The sequence below is a fragment of the Triticum aestivum genome, chromosome 4A (assembly GCF_018294505.1).
Source record: "Triticum aestivum cultivar Chinese Spring chromosome 4A, IWGSC CS RefSeq v2.1, whole genome shotgun sequence".
Taxonomy (NCBI): domain Eukaryota; kingdom Viridiplantae; phylum Streptophyta; class Magnoliopsida; order Poales; family Poaceae; genus Triticum; species Triticum aestivum.
This window is the reverse complement of record NC_057803.1, coordinates 37,253,586-37,269,986: the sequence shown is the minus strand read 5'-3', so window position 1 is coordinate 37,269,986 and position 16,401 is coordinate 37,253,586. Positions and strand designations below refer to the sequence as shown.

General features: G+C 48.7%; 1 protein-coding gene across 2 annotated transcripts; it reads right to left on the bottom strand.

The window, feature by feature from the left end:
• Positions 1-10,775: 10,775 nt before the first annotated feature.
• Positions 10,776-15,166, bottom strand: LOC123084975 (uncharacterized). 2 transcript variants are annotated; one of them, XM_044506521.1, is made up of 4 exons: positions 14,768-15,166; positions 14,606-14,697; positions 13,581-14,187; positions 10,776-11,807 (listed from the first exon to the last, which is right to left on the bottom strand). In XM_044506521.1, exons 2-4 carry the CDS (start codon positions 14,614-14,616, stop codon positions 10,959-10,961), a joined length of 1,467 nt encoding a protein of 488 aa, XP_044362456.1. In that variant the 5' UTR covers positions 14,617-14,697; positions 14,768-15,166; the 3' UTR covers positions 10,776-10,958. The 2 variants fall into 2 exon arrangements, with proteins under 2 accessions (XP_044362456.1, XP_044362457.1); XM_044506522.1 differs by lacking the exon at positions 14,606-14,697 and having other exon boundaries at positions 14,768-15,165.
• Positions 15,167-16,401: the final 1,235 nt, after the last annotated feature.

The window sequence follows — 16,401 nt, the reverse complement described above, 5'->3', positions numbered from 1 at the left end:
GAGCAATTATACAGTTTACTTTAGGGAAATTACACTGGCAAAAATCTAAGTGAGAATACCAAGCATATTACAATGTACACTGAGGGAAATTACAGTGTGAAAACTATACAGAAATTACAGTGTACATCAAGGGAAATTACAGTGTAAGTACTATATGGAAATTACAGTGTACAATGAAGAAAATACAGTGTAATTACCATGAATATTACGGTGTGTATTGAGGGAAATTACAGTGAAATTACCATGGATATTAAAGTGTACATAGAGGAAAATAGTGTAACTACTTACAGACTACTTTCAGTGAAATTACAATGCAAAGTACAGTGTGATTTCCATGGTTGTTGCAGAGTACATTGCAAAACTGATGAAAATTACAGAGTAAGCTACTATAGTAAAAAAAAGCGCATGAATTACAAAGCAAAACTACACAATTACAATGCAAACGTATGTCTAAACTGGGGGATTACAGACCAAAAGCACAAGAATTGCAGGAAACAATCAGACGGGAATTACAATACTGTGCAAAACTGGGGGACCACATTACATGGAAATACTCATTACAGTGCAATTCTAAGCTAAAATCAACTGAAATTCTAGGAAAACATATAGAAAAAAAGTTGACACACACTAGCAGACCTAGTTGCAGTGCTAGAACGCACGGGATTATGGAGAAAAAAACCCACAAACTATCAGGAAAACAGCACTGCAAACTCTGAAAAAACTCATGAAAAAAAAAACAACCGTAAAAATGCACTTCTACCTAAAACCTTACCCTATCAGATGGTTGAAACTGCAACAGCATGGGGCGAGCCAGAGGGCTCAACCAACACTCAACACAGAGACATGCCTATCACCTGAAAAACCACAAACCCTCACCCTACCAGAGGACCAACATATCAATCAAAATATTCATAAATGAGCAACCAAACAACGGCTATAATGAGAGGATCAAAACGAGAACACCTGAAACGTAACAACGCAATCACAAAGTCAGGGGCGAGCACACAAATACTAACTGATGCAAGCACACGGGATCCACAGGAAACTACACGAACCATGAAGCAGAACCAACAGCTAAATGTTGAAACAACAACAAAATCTACAAGACAAACACACAAACACCTAGATCTGGAAGCTACAGAACCACAACCATGGCAAATCGCACGTGGGAAGGGAGAGAGACAAGAAGATAACCAGGGAAGTAGGGAATCGAAGAGGAAAATCAGGCTCCGGCAGAGAGGGATCTCGGAAACGCCATGAACCCGACGGAATCGCCTCGACTCCTCCGCCGCTCGAACGCCTCCTCCTAACGCTCCCCCCTCTGCCCCTCTGCCATTTTGAAACAGTACTGCCCAAATGAAATGGGGCAAAATTCAAAATGGAGAAAAGGAAACGACACGCATGGGGGAGATGGTAACGGGCGGATCCAAAATAAAACCGAGCCCGATCAAAGAAAACAGCACCCGACTGCGCCCGGCAAAAAGAAACCCGCGACCGAAACAACAACTCTCAGCGCGAATCTAAGTGCGAGATCAGATGGCCACAAATTCGAATTACAGCGAATTGAAAAACAGTTGACTGTTAAATAGCAAAACCATATTTTATAGTGTAGATTTACTTATTTTGTTTCATATGTAGTCTATATTGAAATCTGTAAAAGGACACACATTAGCGAACCAAACAATATTTATTTATTTCAGGATTTTCCATGATACGCTTTTAGTGGGAGGCAACGTTCCCGTCGACGACGAGATGCCTACGGTGACTTCCTAAATCTCAAGATGATATGGCGGCTCAATCTCTCGAAGATGCTCATAAGGGTAGGATATGCGCTTGGTTGTAGATGCCCTTATGCTCCAACACGTACACTGACATCTCTCGAAGATGCTCATAAGGGTAGGATAAATGTGTACGAGCGCTTGCATTTGTACTGTGTTAAAGAAGGACACATTTATATATACGATGGAGGTATATTGGAGCGATAGCAAAAGAGATGTCGGTGTACGTGTTGGAGCATAAGGGCATCTACAACCAGGCACCCCATACTCCCCTCTAAGGGTGTTTTCAATGGTGACCCGCAAGTTTCCTTCTACATCTATCTGTGGACACGGATGCGAAAGGCCGCCATTCAACGTTATCCGCATACATCTCATTTTCTTAAGTTCACGCGATCAAATAACCGCATACATAGAGTACAGTGGTTCAAATGGCTGCATGCAGTACTAGTTGAAATTTAAAGAAGTTTAATCATGCGTTACAACCCAACATTGTTGTCACCTTTAACCACCCATTGATGCTCAATCAGATCTTATTAGTTCAGTTGCTCGTGAGTTGGTCGATGCCTGCTTATGAGTTGGTCGATGCCGGATTTGTTGATGCATTTGAACAAGGGTGATGATAGGCGTCGGTGCGTGGGCCCAAATTTGGGCCGGCCGCCCGCGGTGCGTCTGATCGGGTGCGTACGTACGCTCCAAATCAAGGGTCGGTCCCGTGCTAAGAAAAGAAACAGAAAAAAAATCCTCCACGCGCGTCTTCTTCCTCGCGACGGCTCCCACATAGGAACTAGCTGCCTCCACGGTCCCTCCCGCTAGCTGCAGATGCCCACGGCGCTCGCAGCATCTTCGGTAGCCCGCCCCACTCACAGTAGATCAGACTGCCACTCATCGGCATGTTCCTATGGACAGATGCAGCTTTCCGATCTGATTTCCCCATGAATGCCTGAATCAATACCGCCACCGATTGTAGCAAAAAGGGACGCCAATTGTCGCAAAAAGGCAACGCGGTTGCAGCAAAATTGCGACGCGGACGGTGCGTTGTAGCAAATGAGACGTCGGTTGTAGCAGGGTGCTATGTCGGTTCCAACAAAATAAGATGGCAGTTGTAGCATGGTGCTACGCCGATTCCGGCTTCACATCGACGAGGTGGCGGCAGTGGGCATCACCAGTTCTAGACCTCGTCGGCGGCGGTTCACAGCAGCAGCATGAGACGTGACGCATCGCAGCTATCGTCGGAAGGATGTGACATCCAGCAGCAGGTGGAGTCCCCTCCGTGAGGTCGGGTCATCCACGACGAGCTCCCCGTCGACGCAACACACGATCACCGCGGTGGTAGCAAAAAGGTGTACCGGCTGAGCAATCCTGGTCGTCGTGGTCATCCCATGTCGCCGCTCATCGCACCACCGCACGCCAGTTGCAGCAAAATCAGTCGCCGGTGGTAGCTTTCCCACTGCTGGTTGCAACAAAAATTGCAGCCTGTCATCGCCAGTCACACTTTATTGTCTCTTGGTTGTAGAAAAACCAGGTGCCGGTGGTAGCTTTCCCATTAACTGTTGCAGCAAAAATGTACGCCGTCGTCTGGTTGCAGCAAACCCGGGCACCGGTGGTAGCTTTCCCGGTGCCGGTTGAAGAAAATCGCAGAGCCGGCTGCTGCTTCAGCACCGGTGGTCGTGACCTCTGGTCCTCGCCTGGTGCCAAAACGTCCGACCGCGCCGAGGAGATGCACGGCCATTGCAATCAGCCCATGGCCTCCCTTTGCAACACCGTTCTCTTTGTTTGCGGGTAAAAAAATTGTATTACTCAATTATCTGGTCCTTACAATCCTCTAGGACAATCTTCACAACATCCTCAAGTCCTGATCCAACCCATGTCATGGTCCGACTTTCTAATCTAGCAAAGTTGGCAAGCCTATCACTCGCTTTATTCTGACAGTGAGGGACATGAGTAATACAAGAATGCCTAAGTTTTAACAGAAAATTAATTTCACCAACTAAAGAAGCATAAACTGAACGGTCAACCACACCACTGGATAGCATCTCCACCGCCACCCTCGAATCCATCTCGATTTCAATGGGAAGATCAGATCGTTGAATTGCAAAAGACACCCCTTTCATGCAAGCACACAACTCCGCTTCTAGTGCGTCTCTACACGAGAACAAAGCTCTGCTGTTACACACGCATGCACGCATGCCACGGACCCGGCACGGCCACGACCAGCGTCCGAGACGCCCAGCACGCGCACACACACGCACTGGACATGCCCGGCATGGCTCATTGGCCAACAAGCTCTGCATGCTGAGAAGACAATAGTGCCATCAACATTCCGCAATATCATCCCAGCTCCCGCGCCACCTTCCGATGAGTAAGAAGCATCCGTATTAAGCTTGACCCAACCTTGTTGAGGCGGTTTCCATGAAGTTTCAGTAACAGGGGCTTGCACTTGTGGTATGGCTCTTTGTTCAAAATTAATGTTGTGCAACACCGTTCTCTGATCTGGGAAACAAAACCAAGGGACAAGGGCTCGCAGGCAGCCCAGGAGAAGGATACAGCCGCGACAGGGAAGGAAGAGAGGAGAGTGACATGTATACTATACCTGTATGGCATAAAAAGACACATGTGTGATTCAAATATACCATGGCATTCGATTTCCACGTTTGCTATACTCAGCATTTTTCGAGACCCTGATTCTGCATCTTAGAAAGTGCCGGAATTGCCAAGTTTTTTTTAAAACTAAAAGGTCCAACTTTATTTAATCATTCCCCGTGGGGATCTCGTCTGAAATCACATGCAATATGAAATCTGGGGGCACAAAACGCCACAACTAGTCTAGCTTATTGGTCACTGCTTCTCTAGCTACTAAGTGTCCAGCCCTGTTTGCCTCTCTTCTGACCCACGACACCTTCCATCTCTCACGTGATGCAAGCATCTGCTTGACTTCCTCCACAATCGGTCCTAGCGGCGACAAGTCCTTCCCTTTACTCTGGAGCTTGCAGGCGATCTCGTGGCAGTCGGTCTCAATGTGTATACTTTGTATGTCTAGCTCTTCTGCCAGCCGAGCTGCTTCTTTGCAAGCACGAAGCTCCGCAGCCGCTGGATCGCTGCACATCGGAAGGAATTGACCTGCTGCACCCATGTATGCGCCAACATGGTTCCGGAGCACGACACCCGTGCCACCATTCTCCCCCACCTTGGACGTAGCTCCATCTACATTGGCTTTCACCCACCCATCTTGTGGTGGATGGCATTTCTCCTTCACTGCAGTTGTCTTCAGCTTGTGTTTTCGGCCATGTATGGACTGCCATTCCTCCATTAAACTGACAACTCTTCTCGCTATCGCGTCCGCATCTTCAATCTTCTGTCCATCACGTGCATTATTCCTTGCTAACCAGAGCGCATACGCGCCCTGTACAAGGACAACTCGTTCATCATCTGATGCTTCTACGAACCACGTCAAGAGCCACCGCAACAAAGTACTCTGAGAGCAAACCGACGCCGGTGGGATCGCCACCGGTACTCCCAATACCGAGTTCATTGTCTTCCAAAATTTTGCAGAGTGGAAGCAACTCCAGAACCTGTGTTGATTCGTTTCCTCTCGTCCACAAGCCGGACAAAAAACACCTGCTTTAATCTTCCTCCTTGATAGCTCCAACCCCACTGCTAGCCCGTTGCGTATAAACCTCCACATGTGTGTCTTTACCTTGCCTGGTGCCACCGTGTCCCATAGGTTTAGCCAGGATTTATGATCCGCAACAGATGACGAGGTCTCTGGCCGGCCCGAACGCATCCGCTTCTGACTCATACGTAAGTGGTAGGCAGACCGGACCGTAAACACCCCGTTCCTTGTGTAATTCCATGCCTGGTAATCCTCCACCCCCGGGCCACCAATTGGGATTTGGTAGATTTCTCGAGCCTCATCAGGAGGAAACATGGCTTCCACTTTGTTCACGTCCCAGGAGCTGCCCGTTTCATCCAGCAGGTCACACACTCTCACAACCCCTTGTACGTAGCTCTGGCCCAGTGGCTTCAAGCTACCCTTCCTCGGAATCCAATTATCATGATGAATCTTAATTTTGGAGCCGTCTCCAATCCTCCATATCAGACCGTCGAGTAAGAGATCTCTCCCGTGCAAAATGCTCTTGAACGTGTATGAGCCACCACTTGGACAAGCTGCATTCAAAATGGATCCATCAACATAATACCTGGCTTTCAACACTCGAGCACATAGTGAGGCGGGTTCCTGGAACAGTCTCCAGGCTTGTTTGGCAAGCATGTCTTGGTTGAAAGCCTCCGGATCTCTAAAACCCGCTCCTCCTTCATGCTTTCTTGTACACATTTTGTCCCAGGCGATCCAATGCACCCTCTTCTTACCATTTGCTTCACCCCACCAGAAGTTCGATGAAATAGAAGACAGGTTCCCGCACATTTTCTTCGTGAGTTGAAAACAGTGCATGGTAAAAGTTGGTGTAGATTGGAGGCCCGACTTGACGAGAATTTCCCTTGCGGTCTTGGATAGTCCTTGCCCTTTCCATCCTGAAACCTTCCCCCTCGCACTTGTCTCAACATATTTGAAGGTTTCGTCCTTCGACTTCCCCACCACCGTGGGTAGTCTAAGATATCTCTCGCTCAGTGCCTCCTCCAAAACCCCTAGCACCTGTTTTAGTTCCTCCTTTTTCTCATCTGGTGTTCCTTTTCCAAAGAAAATTGCAGATTTGTGGAGGTTGACTTTCTGTCCCGAGGCATCCTCATACTCTTTAAGGATGGACCATAAAGCCTCAAAGTTATCTCGCGAGCCCTCCACAAACACCACACTATCATCAGCAAAGAGGAGGTGAGTCACCGTAGGTCCACTACTCCCGAAAGCCAATCCCTTAACTTGCTTCTCCTGTTGCGCAACCCTCAAGAGCGCTGAGAACCCTTCCACACAGAACAAGAAGAGGTATGGGGAGAGGGGATCACCCTGGCGCAGCCCTCTGGACGGGTTGAAATGTTGAGAAAGACCACCGTTCAACTTAACTGAAAAAGTTGCTGATTTCACACACCGCATGACCATCTATGTCCAGTGATCAGAGAAGCCAAATTTCATCATCATTTTCTCCAGGAAATCCCACTCCACCCGATCATATGCCTTCATCATATCCAACTTTACTGCACACATCGGCTTTTTCCTTTTCCTCTTCCTGATTGCATGAACACATTCGTAGGCCACTAGCACATTATCCGTTATTAATCTTCCTGGTACAAAAGCACTCTGTTCATCAGATATCATAAAAGGAAGCACAACTTTTAAATGGTTGGCCAGTGCCTTAGCCGCAATCTTATAAAGAACATTACATAAGCTAATTGGGCGAAACTGTGAAAGTAACTCCGGTGAGTTTACTTTCGGAATCATAACAATGATGGTGTCATTAAATCTGTTCGATGCAACCTTCCCTGCCAAAAACTCTCTTACCGCACCACATACATCACTCTTAACCAACTGCCAGCGCCGTTGGTAGAACATGGCCGGTAATTCGTCCGGTCCCGTCGCCTTTGTAGGCCCCATTTGGAATAGGGCCGTCTCAATCTCCTCATCTGTGAAAGGCGCACCAAGGTTTCCATTCATCTCATCCGTAACCACTCTCTCAATATGCTGTAGCACCCTGTCACTGCCCGTCGACCCTTCAGAAGCAAAGAGGTTGGCGTAGAATTGAGCGGCCATCATGTGCATACCCTCATCATCTGTACACTTTGACCCATCTTCCTTCCTTAGCGCCTTTACCGTATTTTTTCTTTTCCGATGCGAGGCTCTATTTTGGAAGTACCGTGTGTTTTGGTCACCCTCTGCTAGCCATTCAACCCTTGATATTTGCTTGTAATACACCTCTTCCCTCTCATATAGCTCATGCAGCTGGTCTTCAATCTCCTTCACTTCTTGTCTGTAACCTGACTTTGCAGCTCGTTCCTTAGCATCTACAAGCTGTCCTTTCAAGTGCGCAATCTGTATTTTAATTGAGCCAAAAACCCTTCGGCTCCACTCTTGCATGGCCATCGAAGCGGTCCGCAGCTGACTGCATGCAGTCTCGAGTTCCCCGTCGTGCTGATTGGCTGCATGGGCCTCACCCCATGCAGCAGCGATCATGTCCTCATACCCCTCATGTCTTGCCCATGCAGCCTCATATAGAAACGCTCTCTGACCCTGGCTCCTCTTCTCAACATTAGTTGTCATTGCTTTGATAAGTAGCGCTTGGTGATCCGACTCCTCCGTCATAATATGTTGCACTTCGACCGCTTGGAAAATCTGCGCAAATTCCGCATTGCATGTCGCCCGGTCCAGTCGAACTTGGATATTGTCGTTCGCATCCCGTTTATTATCCCAAGTAAAAGGGTATCCTGAGAATCCCAAATCAGCTAGCCCGCAGTCGGACAAGCATTCCTCGAAAAGTGCCATCTGGTTCAGAGACCTAGGATTACCACCCTGCTGTTCATTTTTTTGGAGTGCCTCATTAAAGTCCTCCGCGCAGAGCCACGACAGATCATCTTGTGCTCGGAGGTACTGAAGCACATCCCATGTCTTTGTTCTCTTTTCAACACTAGGCTCCCCATAGATTCCAGTGAATCTAAAAGGGACTCCCTCATACACAATCTTTGCATCTATATAATATTGGCACCACGGCCGCACGGTAACATCAACGTGATCCCTCCACCATAGTGCTAGTCCCCCACTTTTACCTTTGCAATCCACCGCTACCCCTTGTCTGAACCCCATGCTCCACTTGAGCCTCTCCATTGCCCCTGACCTCTTCTTTGTTTCTGATAAAAACACCACCGCTGGGTTGTATGACCTAATCAGGTCTCGTAGTTCGCCCACTGCCGAGTCCAACCCCAATCATCGGCAGTTCTAGGCTAGGGCGATCATTGTTCCCGGCGGCCCTGCGCTCTTGCAGGGTCCGCCAATCCATCAGTAGCTTTTGAGATACGGTCAAAAACAGAGCGTTCGTTCTCAGATATTCGATCAAACACCGAGTCCGTCTTCAGCCTCGTGGCCCGAATAAAATTTCCCTGGCTGTCATGCTGGTTGATGTCACCCTTTGCCACCCACATTTGTTTTGGAGCCCTCTTCCTGCTAGTGGGATAGTTGTGATCATAGTTTTGCTTTAGCTGATACTCAAACTCATCCCTCGTTCTCCTCACATAATACCCAGGGCGCCTCTCTCTCTGAAAGTATTGTCCCGAACACCCTGCTCCATCGTAGCTCTTTGCCACATATCTCTTCCTTAGTTCTTGTCTCATATCCATATGTCTGTTCTTTAGCTCGCTCCTTATTTCCTTCTCCTTTCTTCGTTCCAAGTCTTCCCTCAGATCCTTTGTGTGTATCTCATCTCTTCCTTCACCCTCCTGCCAGTTCCTCTTCTCCTTTCCCTTTTCCGCAGCCGGCCAGTGCCGCTGCTTATTTGGGCTGTTTACCTCCTCTTCATCCTCTTCTCGCTGTCGCCAGTGCGGGAATCAGCCGACACGTTGAAGTCCCTATCCAGATTTCTCTTTGTAGGGATATCTCGGACAAAACCAGATCTCCTCCTTTCACCATTGCTCTCGTTAGAGGGAGCACTGTTGAAACTATGGATGTTTTGGCCCCCTCCCTTCTACACCCCGTCCTTGAAAGAGGAAGATCGCCCCGGTGATGCACGGAGCCACTCTCCCCATTGCATATCTGACTACACAGGGGGCACACACCCTTCTGGACCATGAACAAGCCTTCCACAATCAAAACAGAAGTGAGGGATTTTTTCATAAGCAAAGTCGTACCATATTCCTTCAGGATCGTCTTCTGTCTCCTTCAAATTGAAACCCCTCACAAGGGGCTCGAAGATGGACAGCTTTGTGCGAACCCTAAGGCGCGCTCCTTTAATTGATCCATCTTTCCCCACGTCCACCCGTATCGCTCAACCTAGCCAGTTCCCTAAGGCCTTTCCAAAAGCCTCTGTTCTATTATCCAGGGGAAGGTCAGTAACCCTAACCCAAACCTCCACTGAATCAAAAACCATCTCAGACGGCCTAGTATTACCTTCATACTCCTTCAACACAACCACATTGAAATCAAACTGCCACGGTCCTCCATTAAGCACATGCTTCCAATCACCCTCACTTCCAAAGTGTACCACAAATTTGCTCCCCCCAATATCGCTGAACTTTGCTTCCTTGTGGAGGCCCCAAGCTCTCTGCATAGATTTTTCTAGGGCTTTGAAGTTCATTGGCCTGGGAGTGAAAGCTTTTCCAATGATCGACCACTTTGTAGCCTTAGGCAACTCCTTCCTGCTTCCACCGAAAACAAAACCGGATGATTCCTTCTCTGTAAGAATTAGCCCACCCATCCGATCTGAAAGTCCCGCTGCCTCCGCTGACTCCTTGCCTTCTGTCGGGGGCGTCGATGAAGTTCTGCTTCTCCCTGCGGACGCCATCTTCCCTATCTTTCAATCCTTTCGGAGTCGTCCTTTGCGCCGGCGTTTTCATGGCCGTCGCATTAGAGGCCCTACTCTTCTCCGTCGCACGGGGGGTTATCCTCGACCCATGGGTCTCCATCCCACCCTTGCCGCTTTTCTCCGCCATGGAAAAACCACGGGGTCAAGCACCCAATCCAATCAGCCCGAACAGGGATCGCCGTCGTCCCTCTCGAACCACCGGAATCCTCACCACCACTGCAAAAACCCTAACCCTAGCGAGTCGGCGGCGGTCGCCTTGCGATCGCCCCCTAATCGCCTCTCCGTGATTTTTGTCAAAGTGGACCCACGCCAAGTTTATTTTTACTACAGTCAACTGCATGAAAAACATTGATGCTGAGTTGCTTATATATAATCCACAGTTCTGCCGCACTCTGTAGTATATCCAGGTGCAACTGATTGCCCCGATGCAGTGCTGAACCTGAACCGATATGGATTACAGGCATTCAGATACATATACCTGTCAAGTCTGTCAACACGATTCAGATACCACACCACAAGCAAAAAGACTGAAGGTGCAGCCACATTATTCACAGGGGACACAAGCATACTTATGTGACTTGAGAACAATCTCAAAACTGCACATTTACAACTCTGCTAGCATCTACATCTGACCTATACAACACACCCCCTCCACTGTGTGTCGAATGTCAATAAACCCGTATCTATCATGTGTAACAAACGTATAGCAACTCAAACTTTCAAATTTTCAAGAATCTGTCCACCCCTCGGGGAGCCGCCACCGCCGGTGCCAGTAAATCGACACCCGGGACCAGAGCGGGAACATGAAGCTGTAGTCCGCGGCCTCATCCGGCACCCCGCCCACCGTCAGCGGCAGCCACACGTAGCGCGAGTCCCGCAGCTCCGAAGGGTTCCACCGGTCGGCCATGAAGATGAAGGAGCCTCTCAGGCCTGGGAGTGGCAGCACGAATGTGCTCTGGGAGAAGAAGGTCGTCGACCGGAATATTTCGTTCCCTCCCACGCAGGGGCTCCCCAGCGTCTCCCAGGGCCCCATGACCGACGTCGCGGCGTGAGCCAGCGCCGTGTTGGGCGCCCACCCCGTGCACCCTGAGGTTATCATGTAGTAGGTGCCGTCAAACTTGAAGAGCGCCGGCGCTTCCCGGTGCTGCGCGATGAGAAACCTCCTCATGTCGTCGGTCAGGTCGAGGTAGTCGTCGGTCAGCTGGCCGATGTGGAGCTCGCTGTTGTCCTCGGATGAGTATATCAGGTAGGCCTTCCCGTTGTCATCCTTGAAAATGGTCATGTCTCTGCTCTCGCAGCCGTGCGGCCGCTTGCTGTAGAGGTAGGAGAACGGGCCTGTGGGGGAGTCGCTGACCGCCACGCCGACCGACGCCTTGGTGTAGTTAGCGTCATCTATGTGCATCCACATCACGTACTTGCCGGTCCGGTCGTTGTAGATCACCTTCGGCCTCTCCAGGACGTTGGATACGTGGAGGTCATGTGTCACGTTCTTTTTCTCGCCGCGGAGCACAACCCCTTCATTTTTCCATGCCCACAGGTCCTTCGAAGAATAGCAACTCACTCCAACAATGTCAACCTGGGAGGTAGTTTATCTTGGTCAGAATGGCATGACAAAACATAGCAGCAAATGACATGGTAAGTTCAACTGCTGAACATCACTAACTTATGTAGTATGTCACAAGCAACAAATGACATAGCAAGTTCAACTGAACATCACTAGATTATGTACCCCCTCCGATCACAACTATAAGATGTTTTAGATATTTCAATATGGGCTGCATACGGACTGAAATGAATGAACAAACACATTAAAATGCGTCTATATACATCCGAATCAGAAAAAAGTTAGAAGATCGTATAATAGTAAACGGAGGGAGTATGTCCGAAGCAAGATGCAAGTGTATGTCTACATAGTGGTGCATTTTCATGGTCTATAGATGTGTACTCTGTAAGGATGTGTAAGTAAAACTCTAACCAGGAATCCTTGATGGTCTAGAAAAAATTGTTTCACACCAAATCAGAACTGCACATTTTCTTAATTTTTGAAATCCAGTGTCAAATTCCTATTAAAATTGATTAGTTGATAGTATTAGATGCTGTGTGGCACTATTGCGGTCCCCTTGGGTTAGTTAAACGAAAGAACTATGATCATGGTAAATTTCCTAAACCAACTGCCTAACTTGTTTCCCACAAAAGGAAAAAAGTAACTCCCTAACTTCTTGAAAAACCTACAATAGTCTTCTTAGAAAATGCACAAGCATTGTCTTTCTAATTCTATTGATACTTGACTGCACAATCATGTATCTGCCATCTAATTCTGCTGACACTGGATTGCAACAACTTGACACTGAATAACGGTTTTTCTAGATGATGCGCAGGCATTGTGTGTCTTCTTGCTTAAAATGTTCAAACAAAATAACTAGGAATGGACACAGAGTATTCTTTTATGCAACCGAATAGCATCAGACCAAAAATGTCCAAACAATTATCACATGATAAGGTATCGAAGATATTATCTACTCCCTCTGTAAACTAATATAAGAGTGTTTAGATCACTATTTTAGTATTCTAAACACTCTTATATTAGTTTACGGAGGGAGTATTTGTTATCCCTAAAATTTATACTACATTAACCTACGTTTCTAGTGACCTGCCTTCACGCAGCCCGGGTAACGTCCTTACCTTCAGAACCGAAAATTACTTCCAACATGTCCCCTAGCAACTGGGCCTCAGCGACAGAATCTAGATGCATTTAGAAAAAATTAGATGCATGCATTAGCACACACTACTCCACAGGTACTGAAACCCTTGCAACGTTATTTAGAAAAAGGGAAATAGGCTTACTAAAACGTTTGTAGAATTATACAATTTTTGTTGTGTGTGAATGATATTGCCAACTCCATCGACTGAATCTTGTATACAGGAATACAGATTTTGATTATCTGAGAATAGTGTAGTCCGTCTGTTGGCATGTTTTCCTTAATCTTGCAGCCAGGCATAGGACTGGTGTAGTGACACAAAATATACTTGATCATTTCCCACCCATTTTGTTTACAATTTGACTACGCTGCTAGGCCTACTCACACGTATATCAGGCTCATGTGCACTAAAAGAGGGCTGATCAATTCTGCTTCTGTACATATTGTCTGATGCATTAGTGAAGAGTAGAGCAAATAAATGTAAATGCAATGTCTGGCTCTAAATTCAGTTAGGGGTACGTTTCGAGTACGGCAAATCTGCAATAATGTATGTTCTCTGATTAATCCACCAAAATGATACGGAAGCTCTTCAGGAGTGACATACAAATGATAACAGAAAATATTCAGAGCGTCAGAACAGTTCGACTTACTCGATCAGCACCCTTGCTGTGAGCCTTGTAAGTCTTGCCATCCTTGTTCTCCCCGTACCAGAAGTAGGTCTCGGTCCTCTCATCGTACAGCACGCCGCCTCCGTGAGCCTGGATCGGCTTGCCGTCGGTGTCAAGCCACACCCTCCCGGGGTGGTAGAAGTACATGCTGTCGTTGCCGCCGTGGACAGGATCGATGGCCGTCCTCGGCTCCGGGAAGAACATGTCGTGCACGGCCGAGGACTCGTCCAGGAACTCATCCACCACGGACAGCGGCTTGGTGTGCTCCCCCTTGCGCCGCACGGCCCGCGGGTTCCTCCGGCTCCGGGCGGGCGTCACCTGGAACCTCTCCTCCTCCACCACCTCCAGCTCCCTGAGGATCGCCCGGTGGATCTCGCGGGGCCTGCCGCCCTGGTCATCCTTGCCGTGGGTGACGAGCAGGTGGAAGTTCAGAAGGACCAGCAGCGCCGCCAGGCACCACACCAGCAGGGTCAGGGAGCGGTGGCTCGCCGCGTAGCAGTAGCAGCGCAGGGCCAGAGATTTGGGATGGTGCTTGCTCCTCGCGCCCATGGCCATGCTGCCGCCGCTCATCCGCTCCGGCTGGCACGCGCTGCGGCAGGAGAAGGAAGAAATGATGCCTTATCAGACTGTAAAGAGATAGAATTTGGAAATTTGCGGAAAATGAGCAGGCTCGCGGCTACATGTGTCAAATCAAGAAAGAAACAGAGGTTCGCTGGGACAAGTCCAGCATTTCGCGGGCGCCAGATTCCATCCCCAATTTGGCGCAGCATGGCCAGAAATTTCCCATGTTTTGTCACGAGATGATTTCGGGAAGGTTTGCCAAAGCAGAGCACATCCTCTTCTCAGGTAAGCTCAGCTGGAGCAAGTCAAGACGGGGAGCTGTACTAGGAATCCGGCGAAATTGGCGCCAAGAACAGAGGACAGTTCAAGAAACTACCCACTCAGCACGCAAACGAAATGAAAAGGAAAAAGGAGCAGCAAAAGAAAGAGAAGCCAACTAAGCTCACCAAGCCACCATGGCGGGTTGATCCAGGGAGCGGAAGAGGACGAGCTAAAAAAAGCTAAGCTAAGCCCAATCCCGCCTGGTAAGTACTACCACCTACCAGCAGAAGAAGAATAAGAATAACCTCCCCAGCAAGCGATTAAAGAAATCGGCGGCGCTCACTCACCATGGGCGGGCCGGTGCTCCGGCCCCGAGATCCCGTCAGACGATGATGGGGAGGGAGATGCTCTCTCTGATTAGATTAGGCGGAGCTGCGATCTGGCTCCCGGGGAGATCATGGAGGGGCTCGCTTGGCTTGAGCGGCTGGCAATGCGAGTCGTCTAGTGGCGAATCGCGGCGACGACGAGCGCCTCTGCTTTACTCTGGCTCCTGGTGGTCGCGGTCACGGACAGTGGAGCTGCGGGGGCGGGCCGCTCCTGGAAAGGTCGCCCGTCACGTAATGGTGGGTGGGGGTGGCGGATTGGCGGGGCGGAAGACACCTGTGCTGCGGCCGCTGTGCGGCGGGCGTGCCCTGCGGCTCGGGTCGGGGACGGGTTGGGGATGGGGATGGTCGCCCGCGGCAGGTGGCCGCCGTGCTTGACATGTCTTGGCTACTCACATCATTGTTTTTTAAACGTAGGCGAAAAAATTTCTCGTCCCACGTTAATTAACGAGGTTCCAGAGCATCTCCGGAGCTAGCTCCATATTTTAAGCCCTCGAAAGCAAAACAGTCTTGCTGCTATATCCGTGAGGTTTTATATTAAGATCCGTGCAAAAAAAAATCTTGGCATTTTCTTTTTCTTCTTCCATGTTATATCACTTGACTTAGTTAAATCTCAGTCGACTGAGATCTAGCCACACCCAAAGCAAAATGAGCTGCTCCATTTACAGGGATGAAGAGAAAAAAAAACACCAACTCAGCGACACTACCTCTTTTCCGTTTTTATTAGGCCTGCGTGTATTTCTATAGTAATAACAATTTGATCAACATAGTATAACTTGTACGGAGTATTATAAACTTCAAATGATGTAATTTTAGTGGTATGCATTTTGAGATTTATTACTTGCTGGTTAAATTATCAATCTAGGATACCCGCAAGCCTAGTAAATCCGAAGGAGGCAGTAGATCATATATCTTTTTAACCTGTATGTTGTGTTGTGTGCTCACTTTTGCATTGAGCGCAGATACCATTAGCTTGTTGTTTAATTTGCATTTTCATTTTTCCTTCATCTTCACCAAATGCTCAGTAGAGCGTTGCACTGCTGGGCAGCACTAGGATGCGGCGGAGAGCGGTCTTGCTTTGGGACAGCCGGAGGCGGACGAAGCAGAGCTCCGACTCAGGGATGCCAGAGGTGGACAGCGGCGTTGCGGAGGTGCGTAAGGAGGTGAGACAGCGTCAAGGACGCAGAATGAGAGACCGCATCGAGAAGGATGAAGGTGGACGATGACATAATGTTGGTTGAGCTAGGGTTTCAGATGCAGGGGTCGGGCGGCTAAAGACGAGGCAGGTTGTCGAGGGGATGGGAATGGAGGAGAGGGAATAGTTGGAGGTGGTGCACGTGACGATGAGAGAGGAGCACAGTGACTACATGACCGCTGACACATGGGAGGACAGGAAGGTGTTGGGGACATAACACGGAATTTCTTCCCGCCTTGCCAACTATCTTACGAGGACCATGTAGAAGAGGCCCCAATTGCAAGGGCTATGTAATGGGGTTTTTCCCTTCCTATTCTAGAGGCCATAGTTGGAGCTCAGCTAGACTTGTTTTATCTTCTTTTTCTCTTTTGCCTTTGTGTGCATCTGTGATGGCTATCTATGT